Source organism: Calonectris borealis, chromosome 1 (genome assembly GCF_964195595.1).
Source record: "Calonectris borealis chromosome 1, bCalBor7.hap1.2, whole genome shotgun sequence".
Lineage (NCBI taxonomy): Eukaryota > Metazoa > Chordata > Aves > Procellariiformes > Procellariidae > Calonectris > Calonectris borealis.
The window spans coordinates 121,763,166-121,781,001 of record NC_134312.1 but is presented as its reverse complement, the minus strand read 5'-3'; the positions used below and the strand labels follow the sequence as shown (position 1 = coordinate 121,781,001).

Below are 17,836 nucleotides of genomic sequence, written 5' to 3'. Positions count from 1 at the left end.
TTCCTAGCCCCCTTCCTTAACCCATAAAAAGCCTGCAAGACAAAGTCTAGGGAATTTGATTCCATACTTCCTCCTCTCAGGGAAAAAAGAAAATAAAAAGGAAAAAAAGAGGAAAGAGCATCAAAGGATCATAAATGAAAAGTTCACATACAGCCAGGCAGAAAAGAGCTTAAAAATACCCACCTACAGTAGCCTCAAGGCCCATTTTACTGACTGCAGAGAACATGTACAACTGTAAAGATGAAAAAACAAACATGTTGAATACCAACATATGTACTAATATTAGGTTCCTCATTTCCCCCATGCTAAATAAAAAATATCTTAGTTAGGATTATATGAAAGCTAGTTCTAGGATCCTAGGTTTTATTAAACCCTTTTAGACCACAGCAGGATAGCTGTTTGATTGGACAGAGGACAGTGCTCCTATTCCTCAATATGTCTCTTCAGAAGAAAGGGCTGTGTTCTGAGACCACTCAATTTTAAACTCTCAAATTGCCAGCTTCAACACAGCACTGACTGCTGTTCACAAGAGAATCAAGACTTAAAGAAAAAATGCACTTCGTATGTCCAACTGCCAGCTTACCAACAGTTACAGCACAGAAATTTTAGCCTTTGAGCAGCTAAAATTCTGGCCAGAACAGACACCAAACAGTGATAAAATTTCCATATAGTCCTGTAACAAGCAACGCACTAGACTCGTTTACTTGTTTAGTAAAGGCAGCCCCGATGTTTGTACTTGATCACATGCTCAACTTTTCATGCCAGCTTTTAACCTGGCCTGAACTCTTTACATCCAAGTTAGAAGATGCTGTTTGCAGAACTTCCCAAGGAATGCCGTCAAAGTCTCAGCCACAGCTGTAAGAGAGGGGCAAACTCTTACCGTGGGTGCTGCAAGCAATAACATCATTCCACAGGTTGATGCCCTCTTCTCCAGCCTGTCTGAAATAAGGCCTGCCAAAATTCCACCTGAAAGAAGAGATAGGTGTGTGAGGAAAATACTCTGTGCATGTTTTACACAAAAGACATCAGTTATATTTAATAAAACCCAACCCGGATTAAAACAATAAGATATGACTTCTAATGTACAGTTATACACAGCTGCACAGAGCATGAGACTGACAACATAATTCACACTTAGCAATATCCTTATTAACCCAACTGGTTTTGACTTGGAAGACAACAGAAGCAGACAGTTGTTCTTCCTCGTTGTTTATGCCAACCAAATATCAAAGATGACAGGGCGGGGGCGGAACAGAGATGGAAGAAATATTTAGAAATCATTGTTCTGCTGCTTTTGAATGCAAAAAGCCTTTTCACCAGGTGCCACGTGGCCCCATTGCTGGCACTCTGGAATCCAGCTGTGCTCAGCTACTCACTGGTCTCAACTCCTCACACGCAACAATAAACTTGGCTCTCGAGTGCTATGTCTATGTCGCACTGCAACAAGGGGAAATGAGCTACTCTAGATCTTGGGGCAAATGAAATACTTGTTTTTCTCTCCAGGCAGTCACTCCAGGCTCTTTACTGTTCCCTACTTCCTGCGTTTGCCAACGACTGAACACAGCAGTACTAATCGGGGCATGTGGCAGGAAGGGGCTGGAAGGCCTGAGGGAAAGAGCTGCCAAAATGATATAAAGGGAACTTGGTACAGGGAGAAGGAAAGGAAGTTCTCTGGATTCTCCAGATTCTTAAATATCACTGGGCCTGCCTCTCCCTTCCCAGCTGCCCATCTCCAAAGTGCTCACATCCCCCTTGAATTTAGATGTAAATGCCAAAGGTCTAAGCCGCATCTTGTTAAGATAGTATTCACAGAGGAATAAGATTCTGCTGAAAGAAGTCACCCGTATCTCTAAGGCACTACTAACTCTGGCTTCCAGCTATCTGGGATGAAATGAGCAATGAGAAATGGCAAAAGTCACATCCAGCACAAGACTGGAACAGTAACTGCAACACACCTTGACACCTGCACCTTGAACTACCAGGGTCTACATAGCTCTTGATCCAGTGAAACTTCTCCAAGCATGAGCATCATTTTCCAATAGAACAGGGCTTATTTCCATAAGGGAACTGGGGGAAGCGGAGGTGAACGGTGGGTCACACAAATCAGCTGGGCATCAAGATGATGATGCTTGTTTTATTGTGAGCTATACTGTCTGCACTGGCATCATAATCTAATTATTCAGCGTTCACCTCACAAATTACACAGGAATAGTCTCATCCTTATTATTATTACAATCTCCCAATTTTATCGCATACAGTTACATGAGGCATCAAGAAAAAAAACCAAAACACCTTTGGCCATTCGCCTCTGTGCCCACAAAAAATACACAACTGTACAAGTTGGCATAGTTCTGTTATGTTAGAGCGACAAAAGAAAGATATTTTGACAGGTGGTGTCTCTAAAACTCATGGGCCAGAGCTGATGGAGTTAAAAGATTCCATAATATTTGGCTCTTACAATCTGTACTGGACAATATAATTGGCTCTGTGAGTTGTTCAATTCAAAGGTATTTTGCTAGGTTTTCACCAACCAACCCAGCTCTCAACTTAGTACCTTTACTGCCACTCTTCTTCAGTGGCATAAGGCATAAGGACTAATAATATATGTAAGCTGTGTGTATCATAGCTTTTCCTAAACAGGTCTGATTAAGGATGAAATATTAACATATAAAACTTACCGAAGATTCCGCCCACATCAAACAGTGTAGAAAGGTCCCCAGCTCTTTTGGCATCAAGATGTTCTAGTGACAGAAGAAAAACATTTGTTTCATTTCCAAACTACAAAAGGTAGAAATCTCAACACAGTCTTGTCATGCTAGGATAAAGGCATCTTACGGCAGTATTGTTTGTTCACAGGAATAAGCTACCATAAGCTGCCATTGTATATGACAAATAAGAATGTATCATAACTGAGTATTCAGGGATACAGTCCAAGCAATAAAGCTGTTGATTATTAAAGTCTGGACTAACAATATTCCTATTCGTGAACAGCCACAGATTCATAAACAGTTAACAAACACTCATGAGGCTCTTTGCTCTAAAAGCGTGATTAGCATACATTCGGATCATTACAGAGCCTCATCCTGGAGGTCTCCATCACATGACCAGTAACATTCATTAAATTTCGTCTGGCAACCCTGCTTGGCAGAACATACACTGTGCAGTTTATGGGGACTATGAAGAGACAGTGATTTCCTTAAGTCCACAGTTTGCCACGGGCAGCAAAGGCCACTGTTTGCACATACTTACATTTAGTCTAATGTAGTTACTGATACGCTTTGGGGTCAGATTTCCAAAAGTACATCAGAAATATGGGAAACCCAGTCCTATTATGTTAAGTGTGAAGTTTCAAAAGGAGCCGAATTCCTAAACCCCTTTGGTATTTTTTTTAAAGTCTCTGAAATACATTTGAAAGAGCAGTATGTGCTAAAACAGTGGTGTCAATGGCACCACCATAACCTCACCAAATCTGCCACAACACAGATGGCAGTACTGTCGTAAATATCATTAACCTTTCCATTAAAAGCCCGCTGCTTTCAAGGTAGCCAGTCCTGCAGGAACATTGGTTATTTGGAGTCATAGAATAGAATCATAGAATCATTTAGGTTGGAAAAGACCTCTAAGATCATCGAGTCCAACCGTCAACCCAACACCACCATGCCCACTACACCATGTCCCTAAGTGCCTCATCTACACGTCTTTTAAATACTTCCAGGGATGGTGACTCCACCACTTCCCTGGGCAGCCTCTTCCAAGGCCTGACCACTCTTTCAGGAAAGAAATTTTTCCTAATGTCCAGTCTAAACCTCCCTTGGCGCAACTTGAGGCCATTTCTTCTCGTCCTATCGCTTGTTACTTGGGAGAAAAGACCAACACCCACCTCGCTACAACCTCCTTTCAGGTAGTTGTAGAGCGCAATGAGGTCTCCCCTCAGCCTCCTCTTCTCCAGACTAAACAGTCCCAGTTCCCTCAGCCGCTCCTCACAAGACTTGTGCTCCAGGCCCTTCACCAGCTTCGTTGCCCTCCTCTGGACACGCTCCAGCACCTCCACGTCCTTCTTGTAGTGAGGGGCCCAAAACTGAACACAGGATTCGAGGTGCGGCCTCACCAGTGCCGAGTACAGGGGCACAATCACCTCCCTGCTCCTGCTGGCCACACTGTTTCTGATACAGGCCAGGATGCCGTTGGCCTTCTTGGCCACCGGGGCACACTGCCGGCTCATGTTCAGCCGGCTGTCAATCAGCACCCCCAGGTCCTTTTCCTCCGGGCAGCTTTCCAGCCACTCTTCCCCAAGCCTGTAGCGTTGCCTGGGGTTGTTGTGGCCCAAGTGCAGGACCCGGCACTTGGCCTTGTTGAACCTCACACAGTTGGCCTCGGCCCATCGATCCAGCCTGTCCAGGTCCCTCTGCAGAGCCTTCCTACCCTCCAGCAGATCAACACTCCCGCCCAGCTTGGTGTCGCCTGCAAACTTACTGAGGGAGCACTCGATCCCCTCGTCCAGATCATTGATAAAGATATTGAACAGGACGGGCCCCAGTACTGAGCCCTGGGGAACACCCCTCGTGACCAGCCGCCAACTGGATTTAACTCCATTCACCACAACTCTCTGGGCTTGGCCGTCCAGCCAGTTCTTTACCCAGCGAAGAGTGCACCTGTCTAAGCCGTGAGCCGCCAGCTTCTCTAGGAGAATGCTGTGGGAGACAGTGTCAAAGGCTTTGCTGAAGTCCAGGCAGACCACATCCACAGCCTTTCCCTCATCCACTGGGCGGGTCACCTGGCCATAGAAGGAGATCAGGTTGGTCAAGCAGGACCTGCCTTCCATGAACCCGTGCTGGCTGGGCCTGATCCCCTGGTTGTCCCGCACATGGCTCGTGAGCGCCCTCAAGACAAACCGCTCCATAATCTTCCCCGGCACCGAGGTCAGGCTGACCGGCCTGTAGTTCCCCGGATCCTCCTTCCAGCCCTTCTTGTAGATGGGCGTCACATTGGCGAGCCTCCAGTCGTCCGGGACCTCCCCTGTTAACCAGGACTGCTGAGTCCACACACAACAGCTTTTAGCTATAGGATTTGCAGCTCTATGCGCTTTCATAGGGTGTTCAACCTGTCTCTCTCTGCTGGTTGTTACTGCCACACTTGTCCAGCACAGCTTTTTTGTTAGCTGGGGCTTTAAAGATCACATCATGACTCACAAGAACATGAATTTCTCTGGCTAGGGAGAACTCCTTTCTCTGCACTCTACAGCACAAACAAAAAAGCAGTACTGAACAGATAAAGAAGCTCATTTAGATTTTTTGTATACATTTTAATAAGGCACTTCAATCATGTAAAAACATTATTAGAAAGTAAACCTTTTTGATTGGTTTGCAAGAGCTAAAGACACAGCATTTATGCTTGGCACTGTTGAAGATAAGCCAGATTCTTTTTTTGTTTGTTTGTTTTGAAAATGCCCTCTCATAATACTGAATTCATAGAACTGAGAAATATATTAGTTGGTGACTTACAACTCTCTTGCTACTGTAGCAAAGATAGCCTATTTCAGAAGCAGTAATGTTTATTTTCTTATTTGATTCAAGCTCATATTTCCAGACACTTTGTAGTCATAATTCTGTATCCCCTTGCTGTGATACTTACCTACATTTGTGATATAGAGGGGAAGCCAGAAGAGGAAAGTATAGCTCACCAGCTTTGCAAACAGAAGACAAAGGGAGAACTCTATGACTCCCTGAGAGAATAAAGAAAATAGGAAGTTAGTATCTTGACAGAGGCTGCTATTTGCTTTCAAAGACCATTATGAAAATGGTTTCTAAGAAGCATTTAGGCTTTTCTTTTTCTCTCAAGAATTCCCAAGAAGCATTTCTCCCCTGAGAGCACAAAGCTTACAACCAGGGCAGACTGTGGTATTTTACTTACATGTTTTCTTTTCTCTTAATTGTACTGAATTGACCACAGAGAGAACACTAAAATGAACACGAAGGATTTGATACTCTTTGGGACACCTGCATCACTTATTTTCCTCCTGTAAAAAGTTTTTATATAGCATTACAGCAGGTGTGGAGTGTATTCCAGGGAAATTTCCAGAGGCATGTTTTTGTGTTCTTTAGATGCTTCCTTCAGATGGGTCTAAGATTTGTCCGTTATTGTTTAACTCTACAAAAAGCCAGTTAACCAGTATGACACAGTTCAAATTAGTATGTGCTAAGAGCACACTATAGACAGAGCATATGCCTATATAAAATACTAATTTGTTCCGTCCTCTTTCCTGCTGGGTACATGAAAAGTATACTTATTGCACAGAGCTGCAACTAAACTGCCAAATTAACCTATCGTCATTCCCCTCACCATCTGATATCTTTTTGTTTGAAACCGGATTTCTTAAATCCCTGGTACGGAGTACTGCAGTTACCTGCATGGACAACACACATACACAGCTGGCTCTACTTCACATACAGCTGTGACCCTTCCCAACAACAGGCAGGAAAAATACCACAGTTACACAGATTCCAGGTGGTAGCAGCAGCAATTTTTCTACCCATTACTTCCACTTGCCACAGGAAAAACAGTTGAGACAGAGGATCAGACTGGACAGGATAAGAAGATGCAGGAATACAGTGGTTGGGTGCTGGGGATTTCCTCCCCTACCTTTACACTTGGTCCATATCAATTTGCACGTAATACTAATTGTGCAACCTACTGAAGCGGCTAGGCTTCAAGCTGAGAGGACAATTCAAGGATGATAGTCCCTGACTTAAAGGAAACTTCCTTTCCTTTTACCAGCAGTCTGAATGTTTGGGCTGTCTGAAACTTCTCAATCTAAGCCATACAAGAGATTTTAAAATTAAAGCTTTGAAAAACAATATTGAGGAGTGTAAAAGGGAAGCCATGGAAGGAAGTTCTGACGCAGAGAAGTGCTTATAGACTCAGCCTGCTATTCCATCCTTAATACCCATGTGTCATTAACTAAGACCAGTAAACTTTTAGAATAGACTTCAGAATAGAATAGATTATAGTTGGAAGGGACCTACAAGGATCATCTAATCCAACTGCCTGGCCAATTCAGGGCTGACCAAAAGTTAAAGCATGTTGTTAAGGGCATTGTCCAAACACTTGGGGCATTGAACGCCTCTCTAGGAAGCCTCTTCCAGTGTTTGACCACCCTCTTGGTAAAGAAATGCTTCCGAATGTCCAGTCTGAACCTCCCCTGGTGCAGCCTTGTACCATTCCCACGCATCCTATCACTGGATCCCAGAGAGAAGAGCTCAGCACCTCCCTCTCCACTTCCCCTCCTCAGGAAGCTGGAGAGAGCTGTGAGGTCGCCCCTCAGCCTCCTTTTCTCCCAACTAGACAAGCCCAGAGTCCTCAGCCGCTCCTCACAGGACATTCCTTCCAGCCTTTTCACCAGCTTTGTTGCCCTCCTCTGGACGCATTCAAGGACCTTCACATCCTTCTGAAATTGCGGGCCCAGGACTGCACACCGTACTCCAGGTGAGGCCGCACCAACGCTGAATACCGCGGGATAATCGCCTCTCTGACCGGCTGGTCATGTTGTGTTTGATGCACCCCAGGACGCGGTTTGCCCTCTGGGCTGCCAGGGCACGCTGCTGACTCGGGTTGAGCCTGCTGTCAGCCAGCACCCCCAGATCCCTTTCTGCAGGGCTGCTCTCCAGCCGCTCCTCTCCCAATTTATACTTGGGCCCAGTGTTACTCCATCCTAGGTGCAGGACCTGGCATTTGGACTTGTTATATTTCATCCCATTAATCATTGCCCAATGCTCCAATCTATCTAGATCCCACTGCGAGGCCTCTTGTCCCACAGGAGAGTCAACAGCACCTCCCAGTTTGGTATCATCAGCAACTTGCTGATGGTGCATTCAACTCCTGCATCCACATCGTTGATAAATATATTGAACAGCACTGGCCCTAGAATTGAATCCTGAGGAACACTGGTGGTGACCGGTCACCAGCCAGATGTAGTCCCGTTCACTACAACCCTTTGAGCTCTGCCCTTCAGGCAGTTCTTCACCCAGCGCACCTTGAACCCGCTCATCCCACAGTTGGACCATTTGTCCAGAAGGATGCTGTGAGGGACAGTATCAAAAGCCTTACTAAAATCCAGAAAAACAACATCCAGCGCCTTCCCTTCACCCACTAGGCGAGAGACCTTATCATAGAAGGGTATCAAATTAGTTAAACAGGACTTGCCCTTTGTGATCCCATGTTGACTGTGCCTGACGATTGCATTACTCTTTAAATGCCTTTCAACAGTACCCAGTATAATCTTCTCCATAATTTTTCCAAGAACTGAGGTTAGACTAAGAGGTCTGTAGTTCCCTGGGCCTTCCCTCATGCCCTTTTTGTAGACTGGAATAACATTGGCTAGCTTCCACTCAGCAGGGATCTCCCCAGACTCCCAAGACCTTTGGTGGATGATCGAGACGGGTCCTGCTGTAACATCCACTGGCTCCTTCAGTACTCTGGGACGAATCCCATCAGGCCCCATGGACTTGTGAGCATTCAGCTGCTACAGCTGGTCCCTTACAATTTCAGTGTCCACAAATGGAAAGTCACTGTTCCCACATTTGTAGTCCTCTGACTCAGGTCTATCAATATTATTAAAGACTGAGGCAAAAAAGACATTTTACATTATAGGCTGCTCTAGTATTAGTTATAATGAGGTCGGGGGAAAAAAAAGCAGTTTATATGGGTACTGGAGCCTAGATGTTTGTAGTTTCTAAGATGCAACCAATGAGCTTATGCCATCTGCTTACTGGAGAAGAGAGTACTCCCGTATCTATTTTCACTCCTCCTCTGAGAGGGGCACACCTTGTCTTGTGTACCAGAATCTGCTTTAGCCTACATACACCAGAGTTGCCAATCAAAGCTTGCGATGCAAAGTTAATGTCATCTACCGCTCCATCTAGAACTTTATGGAAATGTGAATTCTGAGGCAAAACTTAATTCTTAGAGGAGCAGGCAAGAATAGCACATATACTCACAGGTATTCGCAAGGCCCCAAGGAAGCTGATAGCTGATGTCCCATGTCTACCTTCCCCAGTGACCACAGTGCAATTTTCACAGTCAGTAAGTAAATGCTGCATCTCTGGATCCTGCAATTTCCCCCAGCAACACCATATGAAAAAGAAAGGAACAATGCATCAAAACACTTATCAAGGAATCAAATAATTCCAAAATAATTAAAAAAAAATTTATCTATTTTATCACAGAACATTATAGGTTTTAAAAATCTCTTGAATTGGATATACAGAGTATATAGAGAGAGTATACACAGAATATCAGGTGAAACAAGCCTGGTTGTTTATATCTAAGTGTATATACTCCATTATGGAATCAAGTTTCTGTTCTATGGAACAGTAGTTCTGTTCTGTGGAACAATTTCAAGTTGCAAAAAACACATATTAGAGTACAATTCAACGGAATAAAACAATTTCCAGTCTTCCCTTACCCCACTACATAAATGTGGTCTGATTAAAACTGACAATCTACTGAGTACTACAACACGTTTCTTTATAAAAGCATGTATTATCTTCTTTCCGTACGAATATTAAGTCCATTTTTCAGACTCTGTAACATCATCTTATTCACCGATTTAAATACAGGCCATCTTTCCAATTGAATTATGGATAGGGAGTGCTTTATGTTAAGCAATCACTTATTTTTTCATGTCTGTTTCATTTGAGCATTGCAATCCACAAATTGTAAAAGCCTGGAGTTTACCAATATTACCTAAGTTGTGAATTCTGAGTTCTTCTCTAGCACTAAGAAGGATTTTACTCTAAAAATTCCACTGGCTGCTAAGAATACTTGTGGAGCAAGTTATCACTCAGCAAGAACAAGTCATCCCAGTCTAGCCATGAGGATATCTTGTTATTTTTATCCATCCACCACACTGAAGGGAACTCTCAGAATAGAACTGGAAATCTTACAGCTGTACATAGAAAAAGAAATTTCAGGTATAAATCGTCCTCAGTACTTCTTTTCCAACTCAGAAAAAGGATGGGATGTAGCTATCTTCACTTTCATCTGCTTGCTGAGAAGCTTACCTAGCTGTGTACTTTTACTAGCTATGGATGTATTCTACATACTGTCTTCCTTCTTCCAATTCTTGTGCATTTGAATAAAGCCTTAGTGAAGAATTAAACCTCAAATATATATTTGGCTGTAGGTTAGTAAGGATAAAATGACAGGCCATTCCATTTCCAGTAGTTATTACAAAAGATGAAAACTTTCTGATTAATATTTGGTAAGCTGATGGAGGAAGAAAGAAAAAAAAAAATATCAAGTGCTGGACAAACTCCGTTCTGCTATTTTACACTCAGTGATTCTAAATAAATTCTGTTTTTAAAGAACTTCATTTAGGAGAAGACACTAGGGAACCATCTGGGCACCTGAGCCCAGACACTTAGCATAACTTTAGAAGCTACCATGCACCATCCAAAATGTTTGCACAGGATTGGAAGACAGGATGCAGGATTTACAAAAGACCCTGCACCCTGAAGAAGTATTAACTAGAAGACAGGAAAAACATCTAGGGACCTCTGACATGGCACATGAGTCACTCCATCATCATCCTAAGTATTTATCTTCTGAATTACTGGAGCAACTTGAAAACTTGAACTATTTTAACAGTAACAATTCAAACCACCAGTTATTAACAGAAAAGGAGAGGGAAGGGGGGGGAGGAAGGAGGGGATGAAAATGAGGAAAAATGGAGGGGAAAAAAAAAAAAAGAAGAAAAGAAGGGTTTAAGCAGTGAAGCTCCCCACTGGATTCAATAGAAGACATGTCTCGATAGTGTCTTAAGTGAGTATTTCTTGCACAATTTGCACAGCAACCCTAACCAGGATTGTCTGAGGTAATGCTGCTCATTTCTCAGACAGGTAGCTCCGAGCCTATTTAAGAAGAGAGGGTTAAATATTGAAGTGGAAGTAACCAAAGTCCAAATAACTTATTTAGCATCTCACGCTGGAAACTTTTATCGACAATATGGGATTTTTATACTGCAGGTAGCTAAATGATAAATAAAACCAGCAGTTTGTGCTTGGCAGAGATAACATTGTTCAGCCTTGCCAGCTTGTCATAGAGTGTGATTAGGCATATGGCAGACTCTTGATCTCTGGGGAAGGATTTATTATCCCTCGATTTTGTGTAGTTTTTAAGAGGCCAACCTGATATAAGCGGTAATGAACACACGGAGGTATTCAGGTCACGCAGCCAAAAACACATTCTGCTTTAAATCACTGCATATCCTGAATATTTGCTTTCTTTGTAAAGTAATTGAAGAGGTCAATGAAAAATCAGTAAAAACTGCCATTCCAGTGTGCTTGGAGGAGACCAGCTCATAAATGCAAAACATCTGTTGTTTGTACAGGCACAAAAGCTGACTGCGATAATCAGCTCAGCATAACTGTAACACAACCACTGTAAAAAGGAAAGATGTTCAACTCCACTTTGACAGGAAAAAGATTATTTTCTGTCACTGGCAGAAAATCAGGGGGGTCCCAAACAGTGAAAACAGGGATTTTTATTTTTTTTACTAATTTCTTCTTAAAGCCTTGTTAGGACTCCAGACTACAAACATATAACCCAGATGGCAGGGTGGAGGAAAAAAAAAAAGGAATATTGACAGGATTGCCAGCAAGTGCCCTCGTGATTTGTTGTCTGTGTTGTCTCTCTGTCCTGCTCACAAGGGAGCACCGGTCAGCATGAGAGGGGGTACGTCTTCCCTGCTATGCAGACTCTCTGTGCCGGCTGACAGCGAGGGTGCCAATTAGAGTTACTAGCAGAGTTAGAAGAGAAATATTTGTCTACTAATTTGCTGACTATATTTTAATTGTCTTCATGACTTGTCTGAAGACACCTACTGATATTTTCACATCTTCTCCTCTTATCTTCCAGCTGGTTGTGAAATAATATTGACAAATGGTTTCCGGGCTGGAGACTGTTCTTGGGCAGCTCAAAATTAACACGAATAAACTCAGTACAGAGGGGGTTTAAGCTGGACTGAAAAAATTATGAGTAAAGCATTTCCTTAACAAAAATTTCAAAACCTTTTCATCAACACTGTTTATTATACTCTGTGAATGCTGATTATTATTCTATGGGCAAAGGATGAAAAGAAGAGGAAGTTTCTATTTTTCTGTAAAAGTCTGAAAGTAGTTAAAAAAAAATGTTATCCTCTCAGGATATGACGTGCCAAGTGTACTGAATACAAATACAAACTTTCAAATGGAAATTTTCAACTAATGTCCATCACAAGATAAAATGTCTTTTTGCCCACAAATGGGCAAATCCAGAATTCAGTTTCCAATGAGAATTACCAGCACTTATAGTTACAAGTTTTAAACAGGATTTCTGCGAATAATTGCTCATATTTAGAGCTCTCTGTCTCATGTATAATCTTGTAAGTACATACATCTATTACACTAAAAAGGGAGAGAAGTGAGACTGCAAGGGGGGGACAAACACGATACAAGTAGTTTAAAGATTTCAAATGGGCTAGCTTTAAAATATTTTGCAGTGCATTACTTTTGCTGGAACTGTATGAAGATCACAAGTTAAGACCAACTGAGTAAGCATGCTATCTTATTCAGCTCTGTTTGCAGTATTTATGTTAGATAATGCTTAGTTCCTTCATCTGAAGTTACATTTGTATATGAGGATGGAAGTAGATTCCAGCATAATAAAAGGAAGAGCAATCTTTACCAATAGTAAATCTACTGTAAATATTCCACGTGAGCTTTAGGAAGTCTTCTATATTATTTTACAATAATACGTTACATTTTACCTGAGGTTTGCTGGTTTCCTTAGCATTTAAGGTTGGCACCTGGACTCTGAATCGAGATGCACCATTCAGGAAGGTTTTAGAACTCTGAAAACAAAACAAAAAAACCCCATACTTCTGTCGCTTGTTTTTTAAAGGACTACATTAGTGTTAATCATTTCTCTGCAACAAAAGTCTTTGTGCATTGTAACATAAACATAACCCCAAATGAAGCATCTTTAATTTAATGACTGTGTATTTTCAGTTTTTAAATGTAAATTTCATATTTTTTAAATGGCAAATGTACATAAAATGCAATCACAAATTTATTTGAAGGCTAACTTCATACTGTTTTTAAACAGAAGCAGCATACTGAATTCAGAGCACAGTCATGCCATTCTTAACATCTTTAGCTGCTTTTTCCTCTACTGAACTTTCATTGCAAACTTATTTTTTTCTCATAAGCAGATGATCCTAGTAGCAACTACAGAAGTTGATTTGTTTCAGGAAAACCTTGATTCTTCATTTATCTATCCCTTTAAGATAAAAGTTTATCCCTTTAGCTTATGCTCACTGTATTCTTCTAATCCAGAAATGGACTGTGCTCATGTGGGCAGGAGGGTTAATGAAGAGTCTGAGCACCTCCAGCATGCGAGCACCTCCGAAATTGAGGCAACAAGTTGTATTTTAGGCCCCGGATGGACCTGCTTTTTATACTTACTTAGTAACAAGTGCATTAGTATATCAGTTCACACCAAAATTGCATTCATTGGAAAACATCATTTTGAGAACCTTGGTCTAAAAAGATTTGCCAGGGACATTAAGGTTTGTCCGCCAAATTAAACATACAGCTTCACAGTAGGTTTGCCATCAGACAGGGACAACCTATAGCTAAGGCCACAAGAGGCACTGTGCATTCCTCCGGGATAAGATGTTTGTTTAAGTGTCTAATCACACTCTGGATGCCAAATTAAAAAAACAAAATAAAATTAAAAAACCCCAAACCCTGCCCCAAATAAAACCCCCAAAACTCTCCACCACAAATAAAAAAGAACGCCTATCCTCACTGAACATTTTAATTCAAAATGAATCACTAGGTAATTCTTCCCCAACAAAAATACAAGGATATGTGTTGCAGTATTCTTCAGACAAACTGCCATTCATCAACCAAATCCTTCTAAGAAGGCAAAAAACTTTTGAGGATAACTAAAGTATTTCTGCTGCTCAATGCAGAGCTGAGGCGCAAGCAGTCTTGGCCATGCATTCCCCAAAATAAACAAACAACACTCAAACCCCCAGGGTCCGATAAAACAGATTTTTAAATTTTATCTTACAGAAGATTAGGCTCTTGTCAAAAAAGTGATTTACAATAATCTGTGGGGAAGAAAACCCATTATCTAGAGACAAGTCATCTACATCTTTATTCAGCAGCTCAGCAGAGAAAAAATGAAAGACTTTTTCATTTGACTGTCAAAAATAAGATTTACTGTGGTAAGGAGGAAACATCTGGGGAAAAGGACTAGACTGAGAGGCTGCACATTTAATACTTAGACTTCTTTCTCCTTTTCAGAAGATAAAAATTGCAGCCTGGTATCTTTTAAATGCACAAGCACTTTGCCACAGGAGTTTAAGAGCGCTAAGTTTCCTGGAAATGGAAAGTCAGGTCAAAGAAAGTTCCTAGAACATAAAGACAGGTCTGTATGAACATGCTGCAACTAGCATGTTTACCTATGAAAAAAAAAAGGTACAGTGAGAAAAGATGAGAAGCAATAAAAACAGTTCTAAACCACCACATTTCACAAATGCCGTTAAATCTACTCTTTAACTTTCATTATGAAAGTGCACCAATGCTTAATAAAGCACACTTACTTCTCACTTGCATTTGTCATACGTATAGCCTTTTGGAAAGTCGTAGATTAAGCCTCCAATACTAACATTTAAAAGCACTTTATTGTACTCAAATATTTGTTTTGAAACAAATTTCAGATTCATAAATCAGAGCCAAGGTGAATACAAGCAAATGAAGCACAGCCTCAGAAATTGGTGAATAAAGAATAAGAACCGCGCATTGAAGGCTCTGTGCCCGGCTCTCCATCTGTGCTTCTGGACAACTCAATGAAATCAGATTACTCACCACTACAAACTCTGTAGAAATATTGGGCTCACGATCATGCTGCAAATAAACAGTAGACCAAATTCATCCAAGATAGTGATAGCGCACAAAGATGAATCTGATCTATAAATCTTAATGTAACTCTACCTTAAGTCCTTCCCTCATGTTGAGCATTTATTTCAGTTGTGCTTAAATTTAACTGGCCTCATTCTTCCACAGTGAGGCTTGGCTTTTGGCACCAGCTGGCAGAGCTGCCTGCACCTAACCAAGACATCTGTCCAAAGTGACCTACTACAGCCTTACGAGCAAAGCAAGTGTCTATGTTTCTTTAATGTCTTAGAAAAAACATTTCTAACTATTTGCAAAAGCACACAGGTTGTTCAGGTTGTCACTGAATTGACTGAGCAAAAAAGGACAGCTACCATTTTATGCCTGCCAGCAAATTCTACCCCTTTTACAACACAGCTGAAATTTTTTGTTCCCAGTAATAACACAGTCTTTACTACATGAACCTTCCTTCAATTAGCAATCAGTTTTCTTTACGTCATTGTCATTACCACATCTGCATTTGTAGGAGATCATCTCGAACTTCTATTCTTACCTTATTAATTTCCTTAACTTCTAAACCCACCCTCCCCACAGCGAACAGAAGCTGTGAGCCCTATTCATTAAGGATTTAGAATCCATTGCACTTTGCAGACCACACAGGTCTGAAAAGAGGTATCTGAGCAATTCAAATAGCATACTGCTTCCCAAGACAATGGATAATCTTCACCTGAGAAGGGTGCAAGGCAGGTGGGGAAGCACTTTTGTAAACGTCCTACAAGATCTGCAGATGCGAATGTATGGAATAGGGAAGGAAGAAGTGATACCTTTTGCTCTGGAGAGCAAGGTTTCCAGGGAAACAGAAGGTCAAATGCATCCCTACACAATAAGACTGTGCCTGGAGCAGTGATCTTGCTGGTGTCCTAGAGAAGATTAGGTCAAATGCTAGCCCTTTTCTGGGACTGGGGGAAAGGGTGGTGAATGGAAGGGGAAAAAGCTCCTAAAATACTAAATTTTTGTTAAAATATCACGGCAAGTAGACATTGGATGTCAAATTTTTCCATACCAGCTCCTTGAGACATATAAGCAACATACGGTGCAGAACTCTTTAGTTATGCTTTCCAGTAAAAGTGTATTTAAAACAAATAACAAACATTTACTTCCATAAAGCTTAACAGCAAATTCTGTAAACATTATGCTCTAGGTATTATAAACAGCAGCTGAAATGTTCATGGGAGCATTTCTGAACTACATAAAAGCAAAGGAAAAAAAATGCCTCCTGTTAGGTGTCTCTAAGAGTCACTTAAAATATTCTCATACTTGACAGAAGTTACCTTTAAGAAATGAAAGAGAATTAAATGAAAAATACAGAGCGCATTGTGAGCACACTTTTATCTCACAGTAACAAACTAAGAATACGAGTTCCACAGACCATTAAAAGTATTCAGAAGCTTTATCAGGAGTACTTCATATGAGGAGAAAAAACACATTAACTGGTAAAGAAGAGATAACGCAGACTAGAAAATTTGCGTTCAGTTACTATTCAGGAAGAAGAGAGCATTTAAAATGTAAAAAGTCATCTATCTGAAACTATCGGTGGGGGGGAGGGGGGGCAGGAGTAGTAAAAAACCAGCATCCCTGTACAATCTACCTGCAAGATCTGCAACTAAAAGGTATAGTTCACATATAGCTACGTGTGCAGTCCCCATGTATAATCCCCTAGCACTGGAAAACATATGTGGGATTCTCTTGGGACCTTCCTTCTGACACTTTCCCTAACAGCCCCAACTTGCCCTCACGCATGGGAAACCTTAAGACCACCTTTGCCAATCTCCCCCTACTATTCTTCCAAAGAAGTAGTTGAAAATGTGTCAGATCTGATTGCCCGCAGGTCCCTGGGAGCCAAAGGAGAAAGAGCCTGGAGCAACGCACTGCTCTAGGTTTTGGTTACAGTAGAGACAAAGACATACCAGAGTCTTATGGAACATGAAACAGAGGTGAACCTGCAAACACACTCCTAAACGAAACTGGGCTACAAATGACATTCTGTTATGAAAGTTATACACAGCTGGTCTTCCTAATGTTCTCTTTTTTATTCCCCTTCCTTGCTTTTTGTTTTTCTTTCGTTCTGTTTGGATTGCCTCCCTCCACTTCAGTCACAGCTACACGAGGCAAGAAAGGAATCATCTTCTCACATAGTAGCTAAAGCTTTCTAAGGTACATCTTTTCGCCATTGACATGGCTTTCTACATTACTTAATTTTGAGCACATAAAATGTTTTATCAACTTTTGTTTCAAAAGCATTGGGTAAACATCTTGGTACCAGAGCTTAACCACTTCCAACCTACTTTTAAAATAGTGTTTGAACAATCTTATACTAATACTTAAAGAGAAAGCTTTCCTTTTAGAAACAATTAAAAAGAGTTATGAGTTTTGCTGCCACAATGGCACAAGGAAGTATACATGCAATGTTCAGCAACCCAAAGAAATCTTAGACATTTGCACATACACACACGCACTTCAATCCTGCTTCAACAATGCCTTAAGCAGTCAATCTCTGATGCTGGATTTTCAAACTCTCGTGTCAAGAGAGTCGCGTTTTCCCTTGTGATCCAGGCAATATGCGTTCCACAGTTTGTGTGTGTGATCGTGTGAACTTCAGCTTAGCGAAGTTCACTACCTTGCCAAAATTTAAGCCCTTGAAGTATAAGCTCTCATACAATAGCAAGATCCATTGCCTTGATGCCAGTAAAACACGTGATCAATGCATTCTAAAAAATTCACTGTATATTTAAAAAAAAAAGTCATCTATGTATAAACAACATCACCATCCTTGAGGATTTCAAAATTTGACAGGCAGGCCCTAAGCAATTTGATCCTCTTTCAAATTTAGGCCTACT

The 17,836-nt window shown here is 41.4% G+C and overlaps 1 protein-coding gene across 4 annotated transcripts in view; it reads right to left on the bottom strand.

Moving 5' to 3' along the window:
* SLC37A1 (solute carrier family 37 member 1) overlaps window positions 1–17,836 on the bottom strand; it is a 42,728-nt gene that overhangs the window by 9,364 nt on the left and 15,528 nt on the right. For all 4 annotated transcript variants that reach the window (XM_075173097.1, XM_075173118.1, XM_075173126.1 and 1 more), the window contains 6 exons: window positions 12,803–12,886; window positions 8,994–9,104; window positions 5,632–5,722; window positions 2,679–2,741; window positions 881–966; window positions 184–232 (listed from right to left, as the gene is read on the bottom strand). In XM_075173097.1, coding sequence (XP_075029198.1) covers window positions 184–232; window positions 881–966; window positions 2,679–2,741; window positions 5,632–5,722; window positions 8,994–9,104; window positions 12,803–12,886 — 484 coding nt within the window. The remainder of the gene's footprint in view (window positions 1–183; window positions 233–880; window positions 967–2,678; window positions 2,742–5,631; window positions 5,723–8,993; window positions 9,105–12,802; window positions 12,887–17,836) is intronic.